A 19724-nucleotide genomic window follows, 5' to 3' on the forward strand; every position below is an offset into this window, starting at 1 on the left:
TGGTATGAAATCTGACTTCTTCCAGTCTCTAGGCCATGATCCTGTCTCCCATATCCTTGTAATCAGTCTATGAAACACTCTTATCCCTCCAACCCCTACAGCTTTAATTATCTCTGCTGGAATTCCATTTGTAACACGGAATAAGCTGTTTAACTGCTCTTTCAACCTCATTGCCTAAGTGGAGGAGGTTCCAAATCGAAACTTTCTTGGTGATAAATCCAAATTTTCTTTATCTACTCTGTTGTACAGTTCCTCACAGTATTCTTTCCATCTGTTTTTGATTTCCATTTCTGTTATTAGTTTCCATTCCTGACTTTGATGATATTCAATATGGGCTTAAACTTGGGCTTTAGGTCACAAACTAAATGAAGCATCCCTTTATAATTGTGCCTCCTCATCTGGAACTTTATCTCTTCACATTTATTAGTATAAAACTTTTCCTTTCAATAAGATCTCATGTTGAATCTGATATCCATGGATCTCTTGGTCTTCTTATTGGGTCAAATTACCTCTTGGCTGTATCCTGTATTATAACAGTGACTCCTTCCTAAAGCATTTCGAGTGAGTTCTCCTCCTAATCTCCAAAAAATTATCCACCAGAGTTAGTTTTCTTCTGTGAACACACTAGGAATTACTCTGACATCCAGTGTAGTGGATAGTTTCTGACTTGGAAAGTTTTGGAGTCTTAGTCTTATTCGACTCTTACTGGCTGATGGTTTGTACCACAGTGTGCTCCAGGAAAAGTATGCACATCTGCATCCTGGAGATGCCAGGATGCAGTGGCGTAGCTAGGGGGTGGGGGATCCACCCTGGGCAGCACTTTGAACCTTACCCTATACGTCATTTTGAATTTTTGTAATATTTTTGGTGTGTATTGAGAGGGGCGGCAAAAGCTCTAGCAACACTACTGCCAGGATGTAATCAATCTGATACCTTAACCTATCAATGCTAGATGTCCAAGTGTAAGTGAATCATGTTTGTTTCTGGAAGCAGGTATTGGTAATAATGGTAATAACTAATTAGAAGAAACACACGTATAAACCACAGTGAAAATTATTTAATTGTAAATATTTCATCCTAAGTATCTTAATACATCATCAGTACAGTATTTAAACAAAAATTAGGGATAACATACAGTTAGGGCGCATGATTACAATAGAGTCTCATGAAAACGTGCATAACGTGCTAAAGTAGTACAAAAAAAAAAAAAAAAAAACGTTAATTATTTAACACAGTTTTGTATGATAATTTCCCATACTTTAGGAATAGTAAGGACGTCGTTTCGGTTTAGGTTTGGTCTATGTAGTAGGGCTTCAGAACTTTCTTTGTATAAACGTTCATGTTTAAATATAAATCTATGTAAAAGTTTAGCCTTTTCCCAATGGATCCTATGGTTTGGATTTTCAATTCCGTGTTGAGAGAGGCCAGATTTCTGCGGTTTAAGAAGACGAATGTGGTCTTGATGTTCCGAGATGCGTTTCTGAACAGACCTACCTGTCTGTCCAAAGTAAGATAATTTGCATGAGCATGGAATCTCATAAACACCAGGTAACATCAAGGGTGAAAATTTGTCCTTAGGAGAAGGTAATAAGTTGTAAATTTGGTTGATAGGTTTGTAAGTAGTGGCAAAATTGTATTTCTTCATAATTTTAGAAAGACGTTCTGAGATGCCTTTAACGTAAGGTATGGGAATCCTATGCACTGCTTCCTGTCTGGTTTGATGTATGCAGAAGTGACTGATGATTTTTTGAGTTGTTTTGGGATTATATTCATTTAGGATGGCTGTATTTTTGATAACTTCTAATTCCTGGTTTAAAGATTCTTCAGAGGAGCCGAATTTGTGTGCTCTGGAAACTAGTGGTTTAATAATGCCAGATTTCTGAGATGGATGATGAGCAGAAGAATTGTGAATGTAGCGACCTGAGAATGTAGGCTTGCGAAAGACGGAAGTGGCGATGGAACCGTCTTCTTTTCTTTTGATGTGTAAATCCAAAAAAGAGATACCCTGTGGAGATTCTTTTTCTAACTTAAAATTGATGCAATGATGAAGAAGGTTAATTTTATCTAGAAACAGTTGTAATTCAGGTTTGGGATGATTCCATACTGCAAATATCATCGACATATCTTAGCCAAATTTCGATGACTTATTTGCAGTACTGTGTTAAATAATTAACTTTTTTTTTTTTTTTTTTTGTACTACTTTAGCACGTTATGCACGTTTTCATGAGATTCTATTGTAATCATGCGCCCTAACTGTATGTTATTCCTAATTTTTGTTTAAATACTGTACTGATGATGTCCTAAGATACTTAGGATGAAATATTTACAATTAAATAATTTTCACTGCGGTTCATACGTGTGTTTCTTCTAATTATGAACGCACCACAGGTTTCATTATAAAAAAAAAAAAAAAAAAAAAAACCGGTAATAACTAATCTGTTAGCATGGGAAAATCCAACAGTCTTTCATCACAGGTGTTACATTCATCTATACCAAACATGTCACACTCAGGCCTAACTCTCATACTCTTTTTCCATTTTTGCATTAAAGTCCCCTAAGATGTACCTTACATCTTAGGGGACATCCCTCCTTGTTAGGCAGTCCAAAAGAATCTGAGTTTTCAATGAATTCCTTCACTCTCTTCATCAGGCCTATCGGTGTGTGTGGTGCATAAACTATCACAACTGACATATTGGTAGGATGAGCCTTAAGTCTAATACAAAGTATCCTGTCATTAATGGGGTTATAACCAAGAAGAGTTCCTGCTTGTACTGTTTTCAGTATCGCAGCTACCCCATGATGCTTTGATTCACCTCCTGAATAACAACTAGTTTACTATCCTACCTTTCGAAGTGACCCTCTCCATTCTATCAGGTCTCTGTAATTTCCCATGATGCCAGTTTTATACCTCTCTATCTCTTTACAGACAATATCAAAGGAACCATCTGTAGACCCCACACATTCCATGTGCCTATGCAAAATTCCCCCTCTAAGATTAATCCTATACCTTCCATATTCCTCATTCAGAATATCACTGACTTTTGTTGGAGACTGTATATACTTCTGAAACAGGACCCTTTGCCTAAGTTGTGAATGTGGCTCTGATTTCTTTTGCACAACAACCAATGCAGCATGAGATGTATTATAAGGCACAAACATATTAGCATTTTGGATTGAAGTTATTGCAACCGAAAATGAAGTAGAGTTGCAGAGGCCATCTCTCCACATATCTGGGAAGTTTTGTTCCCCAATTCATCCTACTAGGGTGAATTGGGGAACAAACTAAGGCAGATTCCCACTGCATAAGGCAAAATGAAATAGCAAAACAGGAAAGATTCACCCCTAGCTCTTGAATACTCTAATAGCATTGATTGGAAGGAGCAAGAAGAAAAGAAAGAAAGGGGGGGGAACCAGTCTACAGATAATATACAGATGTATATTACATGAAGTAAGGCATGGTCCAGCATCAGGTACCTCAGGTTTGCCACTCCCATGCTCACTAAAGTGAGTCCTTGAGGGAGTCCATGAATCATTGGCAACATGATACATCTTACTCTCACTGGCAACTGGTATGAAGAAAAGAGGTCACAGCTCATAATAGCAGTTGCATGATTTCTTGTATGCTTTTGTTTCAATTCCTTGCTGCATTGAACTGTTTTAACTGACAGGAGATAAGAGACTTGACAGGAGAGATTGGCAACTGCTGAAGTGCAAGTCAGCAGTTGCCAATTTCAGATGCATCAGTCCAAGAAATGTAAAAGATGGATCTTCATTTGTTCCTTTAAATTTGGATTTTGCTACCCCCCCCCTTTTTGAATTTGCACAGCACTATTGACACAAATCTAAAAATACTGCATAACACATGGTTTACAGATGAAGCATATATTTATATGTAATGATGTCAGGAAAAAAAAAAAAATTCTGATTTTGGGTAACTGAAAAACTTCATCCAGTGCAAGGAACTTTTTCATGATGAAAAAATTACAATGTAGCTTTCTTTCTCTATCTTTTCTCATCTCCCAAATCATAAGATGATATGCAGATTTCTTGAAGAAAGTATGAACACAATGATATCTGAACATGCTGAAAAATGAAATTTCCACCTTATTTGTGGACAAAGGATTTAAACATGGATGCACAGTTGTTCATGCAAGATGGAAATCTATCATACATTGCCAGAAATATTTCTGACTTTCACTGTGAAACACTTTCAGATTGCATAATATGTTCATTCACGGTCACTTTCCAGTCCTCATTTAAACCTCCCTGATTTCTTTTATGGAGGTTTCTTAAGAACAAACTCTTCACCTACTAATCAAAATAGATGTAGCATAGAGAAAGAATTATGGAAATGTAGCATTAATGAGAACCTTTTCCACAAAATTGTTACCAATCTATATCACTTGCAAGCAGTGGAGAAACTCAAAAGCAGGCATGAAGTAAATCATAGTGTTACTGCAATTAATTAATAAAAACCTTCTTCAAATACTAACCCCAACAAAAATTATATAAGCAAACACAATATTCTAACCCAAAATATAAAAAATACCAAAAGCACTACCCAAAAAAAAAAAAAATCACTTTTACATCAGCATCTGTTGCATAAACACTAACATAAATGACATCACATACAGACACCTAGACTAGACCTTCTATTTTGGAAAGAAACCTAAACTGCAGTTACAACAACTTTAACTGTCCAAATTACATTCTGTATGATCTTTAGCACCACTAAGGTAGCACACCTATGCCTTTTTGAAATTCAATTATTCAAATAGTGCAGTCTTCTTGCTAGGTGATCTCAGTGTTGACAACACCAACTGGCTTCTCTTTTCTAATTCCACAGAGTAAGCTTGAAGAAATGTAGAAGTATCTGCTATAAAAAAAAACAACAATGCAAATCATATGTATACCAATTGTAATACCGATACTTCTCTCCCACTCCCCCTCACTCTCCCAATACCCTTGATTTTTTTTCTTAACTAGTAGTTTCTTGACTACTCTTCTCTCAGTAACTCAGACTATAATAACCTTGTGCGAGTTTCCTTTCCCACAACCCTCTCAAACTTCATGTCCTTGAATACTACAAGTGTGCTTAGTAGTATAGCATGTAGGAACTTCTTTTCTTTTCCATGGTCTGAATACTGCTTCCACTCTTCTGATCCAAACACTTGGATTTTCTGTGAGTTACAAAAATTCTGTTTTCATTGGCATAAAGGCTTTCATTCTCCACTCCAAAATTCCTACACACTTACAAAACCGCAGTTTAACAACAGGCATACCAATGCAAATCATGAAAAAAAATCAGTATACTGCAGATGGCCTAAAACAAGAATATCAGCTTCATGCTCACCCTACATCAAAGCACACAACTGATGCAAAACAACTATTTGCAAATCCAAATTAAACTTGGAAAAAAGCCAGCAGCAGTAGAAAACTCATCTCCTGTTCAAAAGGCAGTCGTCTTCTGGTCCCTTGCAGAAGCCTGTTGGCCTGTGTTTTCACTTGTTTCTCCCCTCCCCCTTTCAGCATCAATCTCCTACAACCCTATGCATAGATGACAAAGCAAATCACCCCTTATCCTACTGTTATAAAAAAAAAAGGGGGGTCAAAACTTAGTTTGAGCTGAGTAGTTAGGGAAACAGATCCGTTTCCTGTTTGATATAAAAAGGTTTTCTCTTTGGACAAATAGAAAAGCATGAGTGTAACCTTTGTTTAGACTTCAGAAAAAATTCAGTTTCTCTAAACAATACTATAATTTAATAATAACTAATATATATATGTTGCAGAAATGAATAATTATAGAATTACGATACTTAACAAAACACAACAACATTAGAAATTAGTAAATTCAACCTTAGAAAATAATAACTGTCTCAACCTTAAATTACTCGGCATTATTGACCTGGCTTTATACAACACAATATTCAGCACAGCTTCCCAGCAACTTCAGCATTCAACAATACAACATTAAGTGGTGTAGAGTGCATATGGTAATAATGTCACTGTGTTATAGATAGAGGATTAGAAAGTGTGGATGTAGAGAGCCCTCCTGCAATGAGTCTTTGGAGGTGTTACATAATAACAAGTATGATACTTGAGTAATTTAACAAGCAATGAAATTATGATTAACATGTCTTTACTGTAGCTAACAACCAAATGCTTGTCTAATGCATATGGTACATGCTTTTAAATTTTGATTACGACATAAGAATATAACCTACATCAGCATACAAAGTTTTTAATTCTGCTATACCATCTGTTCTTTTACACATGGAAAAAAAGAATAAAGAACACAAATGTATTATCACCTACCTAGTTTCAAACCTTGCATGACAAGGGAGGGAGTTCACTTAATCACTAACTGGCAAGTTCTTTGTTTCTTATGAGTTCTCAGTATCTACTTCAAATAAAAAGCAGCTGCTGGAATTAAACCAAAGGAAATTTCAATAACTGCCAGATTTTTTTTTGGCATATCCATATTAGTCACTCACGGCAATAATCATTGGGACTTTTTTGCCTGATAGAATGAGAAAAATTTCACAGTTTCTTCTTTCCATTTGATTTCTTCCCTTCTTCCAATTTTCTTCTCCCAAAGTTTCACACTCCTTTCTCCTTCCATGGTCCCTATCTTTTCCCTCTTTTCTCTTTCTCCCTTCTTTCCTTCCTCCTCTCCCTTTTAAGGTTGTGTGAAGTTAATATTTCCCTCTCTCTAACAATACACATGATAAATTGGGTACGATTTTTGTGCATGCTCCATTTGGTCCCTGTCATCATGACTGCATAAGTAGATTACTACTGCTGATTTACATATGGGTGTGCATGTTACGTGAAAGGCTGAAAGTAAGTCAATAGTTAAATATTTTGATTTATTTTCTTAATGCATTTTAAGCTTATACTCGAAACTGTAATCAGACTTTCCCTGAGATACACTTTCCAGTAGTGAACATTAATATGGGGGGGGGGGGGGGTCCACCCTTTGCTTCTATGACAGCTCTAACTCTGCCGGGGAGACATGCTACCTACCAGGTGTCAGAAAGTCTCTGGAGGAATGGCAGCCCATTTTTTCTGAAAAGTTGTAGCAAGAGCAGTTCGTGATATGGGTCGTTGGGGTCTGGAGCTTAAAGTTTTTAATTCTGCTATATGAGGTCAGCGTTCTAATTCATCCCAAAGGTGTTCTCTGGGATTCAGGTCATGGCTCTGGGCCCACCAGTCCATTTCTGATACTGTCAACAAACCATTTCCTCACAGACCTTGCTTTATGGCAGGTAGCACTGTCACATTGATACAGACAATAGTCATCACTGAATTGATCTTCTACCATAGACAGTATGCAACGGGTCAAAATGTCCTTGTATCCTTCCGCATTTAGATTTTCATGCAGTGTTACGAGAGAGCAAAGTCCATTCCATGAAAAACTTTGGAGGAGGTGGCATTACCACTGTAATGCCACCTCCTCCAAATTTAACTGCTGGCACTACACATGCTTGCAGGAATCGTTCTCCAGGCATTTGCCACACAGTAAAGCGTAATTCATCACTCAGAATCACATGTTTCCAGTTGTCATTGTAGTGGTGTCACTTAGAGTTCACAGGAGAAATGATTGGTTTATGGGCAGATGCTCGACCATGGAACCCCATTCCTCTTAACTCTCGACACACAGTCATGGTGCTGGCTGGACAGTTAGTAGCACTGTGTGTGGAACTCCCGGGCGATTGTTTCACTCGATGTCTGGCGATTTCCATGAACCACCTTCTTCGACGCTCAATGGTCCCTGTCTGTCATTAAATGTGACCTACCTGACCATGGTTTGTTGTGGTTATGTCTTCACATTTCCACTTCACAATCACGTCACCAACTGTTGACTTGGGCAACTTGAGGAGTGTTGAAATGTCTCCGACAGATTTCTTACTGATGTAACAACCAATAACTAGTCCACATTCAAAGTCACTGAGCTCCCTTAAGAATTATCAATGTGTTAGCACAAGAAGATTATTTAACATATTGCCAGATATTTCAGTTTGAAAATAAACTATCGTCAGTGGCTTGACAGGAAACAGTCTTTTACAAGGTAGAATACAAACAATTGATCATTCAAAATTAGAACGAGCCACGTGATGTAACATCGCTAATCACAATATCATTTCACTGAAGAAATGCAAACATAAAGAGTGCAGAAATAAATTACATGTATAAGTTTTACAAACAATAAAACAGCAGAAATGAAGTTCCTCGGAAAAACAGCTGGACATACCACGTGGGACCATGAAACAAATGAATAAATCTTACAATCCCTGAAAATAAAACCAATTAATTACTACGTAAGACAGTATAAACAAAAATGGCTAGAACATTTAAATCGAATGGACAACAGCAGACTACCAAAAATATTATACAGATACAAAATAAGTGGAAAAAAGAAGAATCAGAAGACCAAGAAAGAGATGGCATGAGACCGGAACAGGCCACTTGGCCTAAATTCCATGTTAGGAAGAAGAAGTTTCACAATGTCATACAAAAAGCTTAATTTATGAAATCATGTGAAAGATATAATTAGACAGATGTAGTATCTAGAAGGTATTAAAAAATATATATTAATGTGTTATTCGGATCAAACTTTCGCATATTTTTGACAAGGATATGTCATTTCAGTTCAAGTTAGGGTGCTGAAGTAAGGTCTCAGCACTCTCTTTGAATAGGTGTTCGAATTTATATTGGCATCTGCGTAGAAGACAAATTTTAGACAGTACAGAATGTTGTGGTTTGTCTCTATTCCGTGTTGGACCAATCCAGACTTATCAGATTTGTTGTGAAGAATATGAAATTGATGTTCTTGTATTCTTTTTTCTATAGAGCGTCCGGTTTGTCCAAAGTAAGAAAGATGGCAGTCACGTGGAACTTGGTATACACCAGGAAGAGACATAGTAGAGCGTTTATCTTTAGACGATGGGAAATAGGTGGATATTTTATTGATAGGAATATAAGTAGCTGTTAGATCATATTTCTTCAGAATTCTTGAAATTGGTTCTGAAATTCCAGAGATATATGTGATTGGAACTCAACGTATAGATTCTTTGTTGTTTTGGTTTGGCTTGTAGGATTCGAACAGATGTTGTGTGGTCCTTTCGGAGAAACCATTTAACTTCATGTAATTTTGATAGTAGAAAGTTCTTTCTGTAACTGCTGGGGAGTTGAACACTTAGTTCTAGCTCTCCGAATCAAATAAAAGTTGGCTAGAGCAGGGGAAAGTGGACTTCCCATGGCAGTTCCTTCTGTTTGTTTGTAGAATTTGTTTTGACACACGAAATATCCGGAGTGCATTATGAATCCGAATAATTTTACGATATCTTGTAGGAAGATGTCAGTAAGTAATTCTAAAGTCTTTTGGAGAGGTACATTTGTGAATAGAGATTCTACATCAAAGCTCACCATAAGATCAGTAGGTTGTACAGAGACATTTTTTATTTTATTTAAGAAATCGGAAGAGTTTTTCAAAATAGAGCGAGATTTGCCTATATATGATTTCAATAAGTTTGCTAGATATTTGGCTATGCAGTAAGTAGGTGAATCAATACAGTCTACAATAGGATGCAGAGGAATGCCTGTCTTGTAGATTTTTTGGTAGACCATAAAAAATAAGGAGGTCTTGCAAAATGAATTTTTAACTTTTCTATGGTGTCTGCATCTAAACTTGCAACTTCATCTAGAAGGAAATTTAATTTCTTCAGTTGCCTGTTAGTGGGGTCATGATCTAGTTCTTGATATGTTGAGCGATCTCATAGCAAAAGAGAAATTTTTCTTCTGTAATTTGAAGAATCCATAATTACTGTCGCTTTTCCCTTGTCTGCTTTAGTGATAACAAGGTGACTGTTGCTTCTTAGGGAATGTAGAGCTTTCTTTTCAGACGGAGATATGTTAGATGGGGGAAGCTTGGTTTTAAGTAGTGTGGATGCAACTTCTGGTCTACCAAAAATCCACAAGACAGACATTCCTCTGTATCCTATTGTAGACTGTATTGATTCACCTATTTACTACATAGCCAAATATCTAGCGAACTTATTGAAATCATATATAGGCAAATCTTGCTCTTTTTTTTGAAAACTCTTCCGATTTCTTAAATAAAATAAAAAATGTCTCCTTACAACCTACTGATCTTATGGTGAGCTTTGATGTAGAATCTCTATTCACAAATGTACCTCTCCAAGAGACTTTAGAATTACTTACTGACATCTTCTCACAAGATATCGTAACATCGGATTCGTAATGCACTCCAGATATTTCATGTGTCAAAACAAATTCTACAAGCAAATAGAAAACATCCTTTTTTCATCTATATATCCATCGTTCATTCTGGGTTAGATATATAGATTGCATTTTTACAGTGTGGCCTCACAACAGATTCCTTACCTTCATTTTTAGCCAAAATCGATACTTTACACCCTCATATCAAGTTCACCATGAAAATTGAAAAAGATAATAAATTATCCTTTTTAGACATCCTTCTCTTCTACTCAGCATCAGATAATTTAACTACATCTGTTTACAGAAAACCTACTTTTACTGGACATTACATTCTCAAGCAATCTGCTCATCATCCTTCTCAAAAGACAGGAATCATTAAACATTTAATTCGATGAGCAAGAACTAATTGTTCAACTCCCCAGCAGTTACAGAAAGAACTTTCTACTATCAAACATTACGTGAAGTTAAATAGTTTCTTCGAAAGGACCACATAACATCTGTTTGAATCCTACAAGCCAAACCAAAACAACAAAGAATCTATACGTCGAGTTCCAATCCCATATACCTCCGGAATTTCAGAACCAATTTCAAGAATTCTGAAGAAATATGATCTAACGGTTACTTATATTCCTATCAATAAAATATCCACCTATTTCCCATCATCTAAAGATAAATGCTTTACTATGTCTCTTCCTGATATATACCAGGTTCCACGTGACTGCCATCTTTCTTACTTTGGACAAACTGAATGCTCTATAAAAAAAAGAATACAAGAACATCAATTTCATATTCTTCACAACAAATCTGATAAGTCTGGATTGGTGCAACATGGAATAGAGACAAACCACAACATTCTCTAGTGTCTAAAACTTGCCTTCTACACAGATGCCGATATAAATTCGAACGCCTATTCTAAGAGAGTGCTGAGACCTTACTTCAATGTCCTAACTTTATTATATTAATTGTGTTATTCAGTTCAAACTTTCCCATATTTTTGACAAAGATATGCAGTCATTTCAGAAAGTTTGATCTGAATAACACATTAATATATATATTTTTTTAATACCTTCTAGATACTACATCTGTCTAATGATATCTTTAATATGATTTCATAAATTAAGTTTTTTGTATGACACTGTGCACTTATACATGTAATTTATTTCTGCACTCTTATGTTTATCATTTCACTGAAGAAATGTACCATGATTAGTGATGTAACTTCATGCAGCTCGTTCTAATTTTGAATGATCAATTGTTTGTATTCTACCTTGTAAAAGACCGTTTCCTGTCAAGCCACTGACAATAGTTTGTTATTTTCAAACTGAAATATCTGGCAATATATTAACCCTCAAACTGGCTATGACGTCTATAGACTTCCAGATAAATCTGGATACGAAGCTCTAAAACCCATTGAATAACATGGATAAGAAGTGCATTTTGGTGTCACTCTTTCATCCACATTGGCCGGTAGGGAGGTTAAATAAACTTCTTATGCTAATGTGTTGATAACTTCATGTCACAAGTTTCTTAAAAAACAGAACTGAGCTCCCTTGACCTACCTATTCTGCTCGTACTTTTTATCACTGAAAAACACACAGCTCCTTGCCTCCTTTCATACTGGTAAGCGATGTCATAGTGACATCTAGACGTCAGTTTATGAATTTCAGAGGGGTGTCTGAATACTTTTGATCAGATAGTGTACTTTTGAACACAAGAATCTTCTTATAAGAATTCGAGCATGGATAACCGAAGATGCTAAGCTTGAATTCTTACACCTACCATACATGCCATACAAGAAACAGTAAACCTGATGTCTTGAACAAACGATCAGAAGACTAGCTGCCTTTTTTTGGCAATAGATGCCAAAAAAGGCAGCTAGTCTTCTGATCGTGATGCTATCTCTCCTCTCCCCTTCCCAGTTGTACTTATAGATGTACTCCTGAACTAACACCTGTACTATACTCTTTTATACTACACTATTTTATACTTGCATTTATTCCAATACATGGAAATAAGCATGTATCTAACTTATTTCAAAAGAGAAAGATAAATTTAAGTCTGCCATCCTATACTTCAACCTTACCTCAGTCCTTTCCAAAATAATGGAGAATGTCTACAATGATCAACTTCATGATTAAGCAATGACCACCAGTCTGCCACTCTATATCAATGGCAGATCTCTCAGCTTACATTCCCCACTGGACACGTGCTATGGAAAGGTATGGAGAAACATGCTGGCTCCTGACATTTCCAGAGCATTAGATCATGTCTAGCATTGCAGAAGACTTTCAGTAAATTTCCATCCTTTGGTCTGCCCTCTGTAACTGAGCAGCCAGCTTTCTTTCTAGTTGCTCACTAATCATGATAGATGACTTTCTCTCTTTGAACTTCTCCAGTGTAGGAGAAGTTCAAAGAGAGAAAGGATTCTCCTATACATAAAGATAACTCCAAAATTTCAAACTTTACTTTGCAATTTTGGAGGGAGGTATCTTTTGTTAAACAATTTGATCTCAGCCACTTATTAACGGCATGCATATACAGTTGACTTTCAAAACAGCAAACACCATTATAACAAATTCACTCAAAGGCTACAATGGCAAACAATTAGATGCGCAAGTTGTGTAGAAAGAATGGTATATGCCTGAATGCATTTGGTATCAGAAGTCTAGAGAAGTTATTTATTAGTATGAGACCTAGTACGGAGAGTCGGGGTTAGGATGGGACGAAGGGTGAGAATGTGTGCATAAGAGAAATTGAGTCATATAACTATATTAATGATATGAATATGCTTAATAATAAAAGTGATTACAATGAAAAGATGATTGTGTGTTACTACAGTTTGGATTGGAGTGACACACAATATAAGTGAAGCATAATACAGATCTACAAACTTCTGAAAGGATCATATATGATACAAATAGATGGAATTTTTAATTTTATGGACAGTGGGAGAAGAGGATTAGAGGGCAGCATCCATGGAAGTTGTGAATGAATGCAGTCAAGAAAGAGATGAGAATTATCTCATAACTCTCATAGAGCAATCTATGATTGGAATGGATAACCTTTAGAAGTAGTGAGCACAGATAGCATGAATGAATTCAAGGAAAGGTATGACAGCTGGTGTGGGTGATGTGTGGCCTCTCCTGATGAGTCTACGATTTCTTGGAGATCTCTGGCAATATAATAATTGCCATCATTATTATTATTAGTCCTCCCTTTACTCCAAACTTTCCTGAATCACTTCTATATGACTGGGATTTATTTCCTAATCTGTTACTGTTTCCAACAAAAAATCAGCTTTTCCTTTACATTACCTGTACTCTCTAATGACCTGGAATATTTTCTAATATTTCCCTACTAGATGATCCTCCTATCTGAAGACCACTGTTCATTTTCCCAATTTGAATTGGCTCCACTCGAGACATTTTATCTTCATGTTTAATGTTGAATATATATTGCTATGTCCTTCTTGACCAATTTCTAATGATGGAATAAATCTTATATTCCACAAATTATTATTTATTATTTATAATAAATAATAAATATTTATTTATTATTTACAATTTATTATTTAGAAAATTTTGCCTGTTTTGATTATCTTAGTCTTGGTAATACATTATTTTTATTTGGCATTCTCTAATTCCCATTCCAGTAGTTGACTTTTGCTATTTACTGTGTGACCACAGATGCGAGACCCCTTGACACTTCTGCACATGGCAGAAGGCGAATCCATTCTGATAATAGGATAATCAATGCATTTTGTGGAATGAGTGTTTATTATTATACGTCAAAAAATTAGCTTTCCTTTAATGAAAATACTAGTTTATAAAGTGACAACTAATTTGCTTGTACAACAGTTGGAAAATTGTACATATAAAGCACGTGATTTTGTGTGTTGGTGACAAATTCGTACATGCCTTATTCCTTTCTTCTCCTTCAACATGAATTGACTCTTCTTGGCACATTGCCAGCCATGGGTCTCGCATCTGTGATTGGAAAGTACCTAAGATCCTTGTCAACTAGAATCATTCCTAAGTGACAAAATCTTCAATTGTGTTTTACCATCATAATATGTATGTAGTTTCAGCCAAAAAATAATATGATATAATTTGGTTGGTTCAGTCCTAAAACCAAAGTGATACCTAGTAATGGATAGTGATGAGAAGCACTGGATGCCAAGTCAGAAGCCACAATAAGGTCTCCACATTACTTACGAGCTACATGGAGGTCTCCTCCCATTATCTTTGATCCTTAAGTGAACTTCATCTAACTGTTAATTAGAATCTTTAAATACTGAATGCCTTACTTCTGGAGAGGGGAAGATTTTTCAAAGTACAGTCCCTTCACAATAATCATGATGGGTTAAATTAAAAAGTTCTTTCAAGCTATTCATAATATTAATTTTTGTGCTAGGAAATCACGATCTTTATCTGTTGAACACCCTTCTCTCCTTTCAGCTATATATTTTTGAGGTGACACAAGCAATGCTAAATTGGTAAAACAAGGCATATTTCAAAATTAATATTGCAAGAAATGTCTTACGCAAAAGCTATCATTGTGGTTGATATAATTCAGCAACAAACAAAAGTCCTTGTTTTGTATTTACTGTTTGCTATCTTGGAAAGAAATGTATTAATCAGCCATTAATACAACAGAGCATGAAGATTAAAATATCCTTCACCAATAACTCTTCGTAATGTAAAATGCACTAGAGTATCAATAAAACTTTCTCACACTTAGAAAAAAAACAAACAAAAAAAAAAACTGAGGTGTAACCATATATCTATCCATCCACGTTAATCACTGACAAATTACGACATCCTACCACTCATATATATTAAATTCCCAAAGCCAGCATATAATGCATAATAAAATCACATAAAATTTTATCTGATAAGTTTTGTTCTTGACTGAAAAGCAATCATTATGCCACCCATTTTTGTGAATTGTAAATATTAGCAAGGGCCTTCCTTGTTGGCAAGCAGTCAGCAACTAGTCAATCAACAGTTAAGTAGAATCTTATTATTTATATAAGAATGAACTTAGCTTATCACTATGAAAGAGGGATCACCTCCCTACATCATTTTCAATTTTTCAGTATTTCTATTAAATTAATATAATAAATAAAAATGAAGTTAAATGGAATTTAATTCTCTCAACAAACAATTTACCCATAACTGTATGCATAGAATTAACATATGAGAAAAAAGCAGAATTTTACCTGTTGGTTTCTTTGTTACTTGAGGAGTGTGACAACTCATGTGATATCCCTTATCACAGGCATCACAAAATAGCATGCAGTCCTAATAAAAATAAACAAAATAAGCAGTTCAGCTGATTATATGACATAGCACAATATAACATAACATGTGTATGTAATCAGTCCTTGACTTACAAGATTCTATTCTGACAATGATGTTGTAGGTTGTAAATCAGCCTTGTGGTTCATATATGAACCATAAAGCTGTTTTTGTTAACATCAGCCTTACAGCCATATGTAAACACTTAACATGCCCAAATGCAAGAATTTATTTTTTTGTTATGTTATATATTTTGTTTTGTTATATCTTTTTTTGCAATGTTTTAACTAATTTTACTCTTTATATATTGTATTATTTCACTATAAACAAATTTTTACATAAAATTATATACAGTACTGTGCTATAATAAATAATGAAACATGAATGTACAATGCTTCTGTGCACTTACCAGAGTAAAATAAAGCATGGAGCAAGAGTAATTCTTCAAAGTTGTTGCTTTATTAATTGAACAATTCATTAGAAGAGGCAGGGAAGGCTAGGTTATCAACAACAAATTCTTCAAATTCAGGAATTGTAATAAAGCATTCTGAGGATGATAAATTAAAGATACCAAGAAATTATATACTTGGTTTAATCCTTTATCCAAGTGTAAGCAAACAAAGTTTGCACCTGAATATATTTTCAGGACTGGGGCAACTCGTGAAATTATTTCAGGTGCAAACTTTGTTTGCTTACACTTGGATAAAGGATTAAACCAAGTACATAATTTCTTGATATCTTTAATTTATAGTATAACCAAGTGGAAAACCTTTCAACATCTAACCATTCCGAGGATGTTTCACCAGATGCATAAATTATGTAAGTCACATACATCACTAAAGTCTGAACTCATCTTCAAGGGATGAGGTGATATCAGGAGTGGACTTTTTAAAAGTTAGTACATTAGCAGAGTTTCTTTTCTGCATAAATTTCTCTGTGGCAAGCAATTACAGCTTGCATCATCCTGTATATGTTACTAAATTTCTCTATGTTGGGGTCCATTTACTCAAACAACCAAACTGCCTTATTAACAGAGGCAAATGCTCCTGCCAATTTTCTTCACTGTAAACTTTCTCAGGCTCGGCTTCTTGTTCTGCTGCTTTTGTCTCTCTCTCTCTCTCTCTCTCTTGCGTGTGCATGTGCACACACTTTGCTTCCCTCCCTGTTTGCAATTTTTTCTGCTTCTGGCTTTATAACATCTTCATTTAAGAGATCTGCTCCCACAGCTTTTATCAAATGCAATACATCTTCACATAAACTTCTTAGCTATCAGCAGTATCTTGTAAGACTGTTTTTGCTGAATCTTGTGAATGCATGACCATACATTTTCAACCCTTTTCAAATACACCATTCATACACTTTGTTGTTGCATTGCTTCATGCTACATCTACAATCTTTGTTCAAGATATATTCCTTACAAAGGTCTGAGAATTTTTCCATTAGCAGTAATAACAAAGGAAAAGTATTTCTTAAATAATATGTCTTGCAGGCAGCAAAATGACGCTTTGGTCCATGGGGTTACAGGAATGAGGTGGTGTTTAGTGGATGTGTTAATGGCATAGCTGTTGTAAGTGCAAGTAGTCATAAGTTGCATACATCACTAAGGATGACTGTGTGTGTGTGCGTGCGTTATAATATACATTCTGGTTTACACATAACAGAAGAGACTATTTACATTTAGAAAGAAAAAAAAAATCCTGAAAATTACTTTTTAAACAAAATTACTACTAAATGAAACAAGCAGTGACAACATGTCACTGCTTGAAAACAATGAACACCAGAGATAAAGATATTCTTAATGTATGGAGTAATTATTTCAACAGATAGTTAAATGAAACAAGCAGTGACATCATAGTGGTAGAAAAACCACTCAAGAGGCATACAATCAGGAATACATATGAATACTTGAAGTAGAAAAAAAAGCCATAAAAAAACCTAAAATGTGGAAAGGCAACGGGTGTAGATGATATTCAATCAAAAATTCTCAAGTATGGAGATATAAAAGTTTTACTGTGGCTGCACTGCATAATTCAGTTGGTCTCGACAGATGGTCGAATTCCAGATGATTGGAGTAGAGCTCCCATAGTACCCATTTATAAAAAGGGAAATAACAAATAGTTGAGAAATCATGGGAATATTACAAGGATCTGTATTTAACTTTCATAGATCTGGAAAAGGCATATGACACTAGCATCAAGTTACTAAAAAAAAAATGCTACAGTTATATGGTGTCAATGGGACATTATATCAAGCAATACTTTATTTGACTTGTAAGTCAGCAGTTAGAATTTGAAGGTGGTACAGGATTGATGTTAAATCAGATGCGAGACAAGGATGTACATTATCTCCATTTATTCATCAACTATATGGATCACATTATGAAGGAAAATGATATTAAACCCGATTTCAAAATTGGAGGTATTCAACTCAGCTTTTTATTTTATGTAGTTGATGATATCCTCCTAAATAAGTCTAGTACAAGTCTGCAGGATTCCCTGACTAAATTGAAGAACTGTTGTAATAAATTTTGTATGAAAATCAGCAATTAAAGGACAAAGACAATGAAAATAGGAAGAAGCACTGAAAACATCAATTAAAGATGCCAAGAAATTATGTTCTTGGTTTCATCCTTTATCCAAGCATAAGCAAACAAAGTTTGTGAATGAAGTCACTTCATGACTCAGCTACTTGTGTATACAGGCTAATGACTTCACATCAATTACCTTATTATCCCATAATGCATTGCACATATCCTTATGGACATGTATAATGCTTATGCATTATAGAAAGAGCCACTACCCAGACAGGTTTCAGCCTTTGAGGTCACATCAGCAGAAGCTAGACCCAGAAGTGATACCACTGTTGAAATAATGCAGAATCCCATAATGTCTCATCTCAACTTCCCTAACCACATTTTCTTTGATACCTTTTGCAAGAAGGGTGTTACCTGTGCTTTTTGTCAGGTCTGATATCCCACGCCAAAGGTTATCGAACCTTAAATCTCCTTTACATGATTTGCTCTGGCTCAAGATCTCCCTACCTCACTTTAATTGCTTTCATTTGATGCCTTTACTGTTCTCCAAACTCTGATGATTTCACTGACCTGTTTGACTACCTATCTCTGAAAGCTAATCACATACAATCTAACTAACCCAACAGTGAGATAATCATTGTTATCAGCAATGATCTAACCTAAATTGTCCATCAACCCACCAGAATTCCAGACAATCCTCTTCACTCTCCCAACATCTTGGATCTTTTCTTAATTAGCTCCTCCTCCAAATACACCACTGATGCTAATTTGGCAAGTCTGACCATAACCTTGTCCATGTCTCCTTTGCTACAGATTAGTCTTCTCCCAGTCATTCACAGTCTCATATCCTGTGACACTACAAGCCCCAAATGGGACTTTTACACATCGTTTCCATGGTCTGATTATTGCTGCTGATCTGATCTAATAATAGAATATCCCAGGATGAGTACTTTTATTCCCCACAATAATCAAAATTCTTAACCTTTATTCACACTCTGGTTTTCTCCAACAATAGTGCCAAAGCTGTACAAACAAAAAAATTCAACATATAGCCAATGGCTCCAGTGAAGAACTCCAGCCGCTCGCTAAGCCTACATTACAGATTGTAACAACTGAAAAAAAAAAAAAAATCAACAACTCCAAAGCAGACTTTGTAAGGGCCAAGTGCACTAAACTTATTTCCTGTCCTAATTGCAGTTGTGCCTTCTGGTCACTTGTCAAGGCTATGGGATGCAACTTCTGTCCTTCTGTGTTTCCACCTCTCTCACACATCTTGATGGTACAATGGCAAAATCTTCTAAAGAAAAACCTTCTGGCATCAGCTTTTTCTTCCAGCTCTCAAATAGACAACCAAGGAAGAACTCCTCCTACCATTCCACAAACTATTCACAGTATGTCTACTGTGAAGGACATCAGAAAAATTCTTGGTAGCCTTGTTACCAATAAGTGGCCCTGGTGGCATTCTTCCAGTTGTACTAAAAGCTTGTGCTCCAGAACTCACACCTATCCTGTATCATCTGGCATCTATCCCAACGAACCTGGAAGCAAGTTTTTGTTCATCATATTCCCAAAAAATAAAAACAAATAAAAAAAAAAAAGGAGATAGAATCAGCCAATAAACTATCGGCCCATTATTTTGACCTCAATAT

The 19724-nt window shown here is 35.6% G+C and overlaps 1 protein-coding gene across 2 annotated transcripts in view; it reads right to left on the reverse strand.

Annotated features, from left to right (window-relative positions):
- Nucleotides 1–19724, reverse strand: part of LOC150095567 (histone acetyltransferase KAT6B-like) — a 243785-nt gene that overhangs the window by 45531 nt on the left and 178530 nt on the right. For both annotated transcript variants that reach the window (XM_090409990.1, XM_090409991.1), the window contains exon 4: nucleotides 15464–15545. In XM_090409990.1, coding sequence (XP_090266116.1) covers nucleotides 15464–15545 — 82 coding nt within the window. The remainder of the gene's footprint in view (nucleotides 1–15463; nucleotides 15546–19724) is intronic.

Source organism: Typopeltis vanoorti, chromosome 20 (assembly GCF_054136105.1).
Source record: "Typopeltis vanoorti isolate ZY-2024b chromosome 20, IOZ_Tvanoo_1.0, whole genome shotgun sequence".
In the NCBI taxonomy this organism is placed as follows: domain Eukaryota; kingdom Metazoa; phylum Arthropoda; class Arachnida; order Uropygi; family Thelyphonidae; genus Typopeltis; species Typopeltis vanoorti.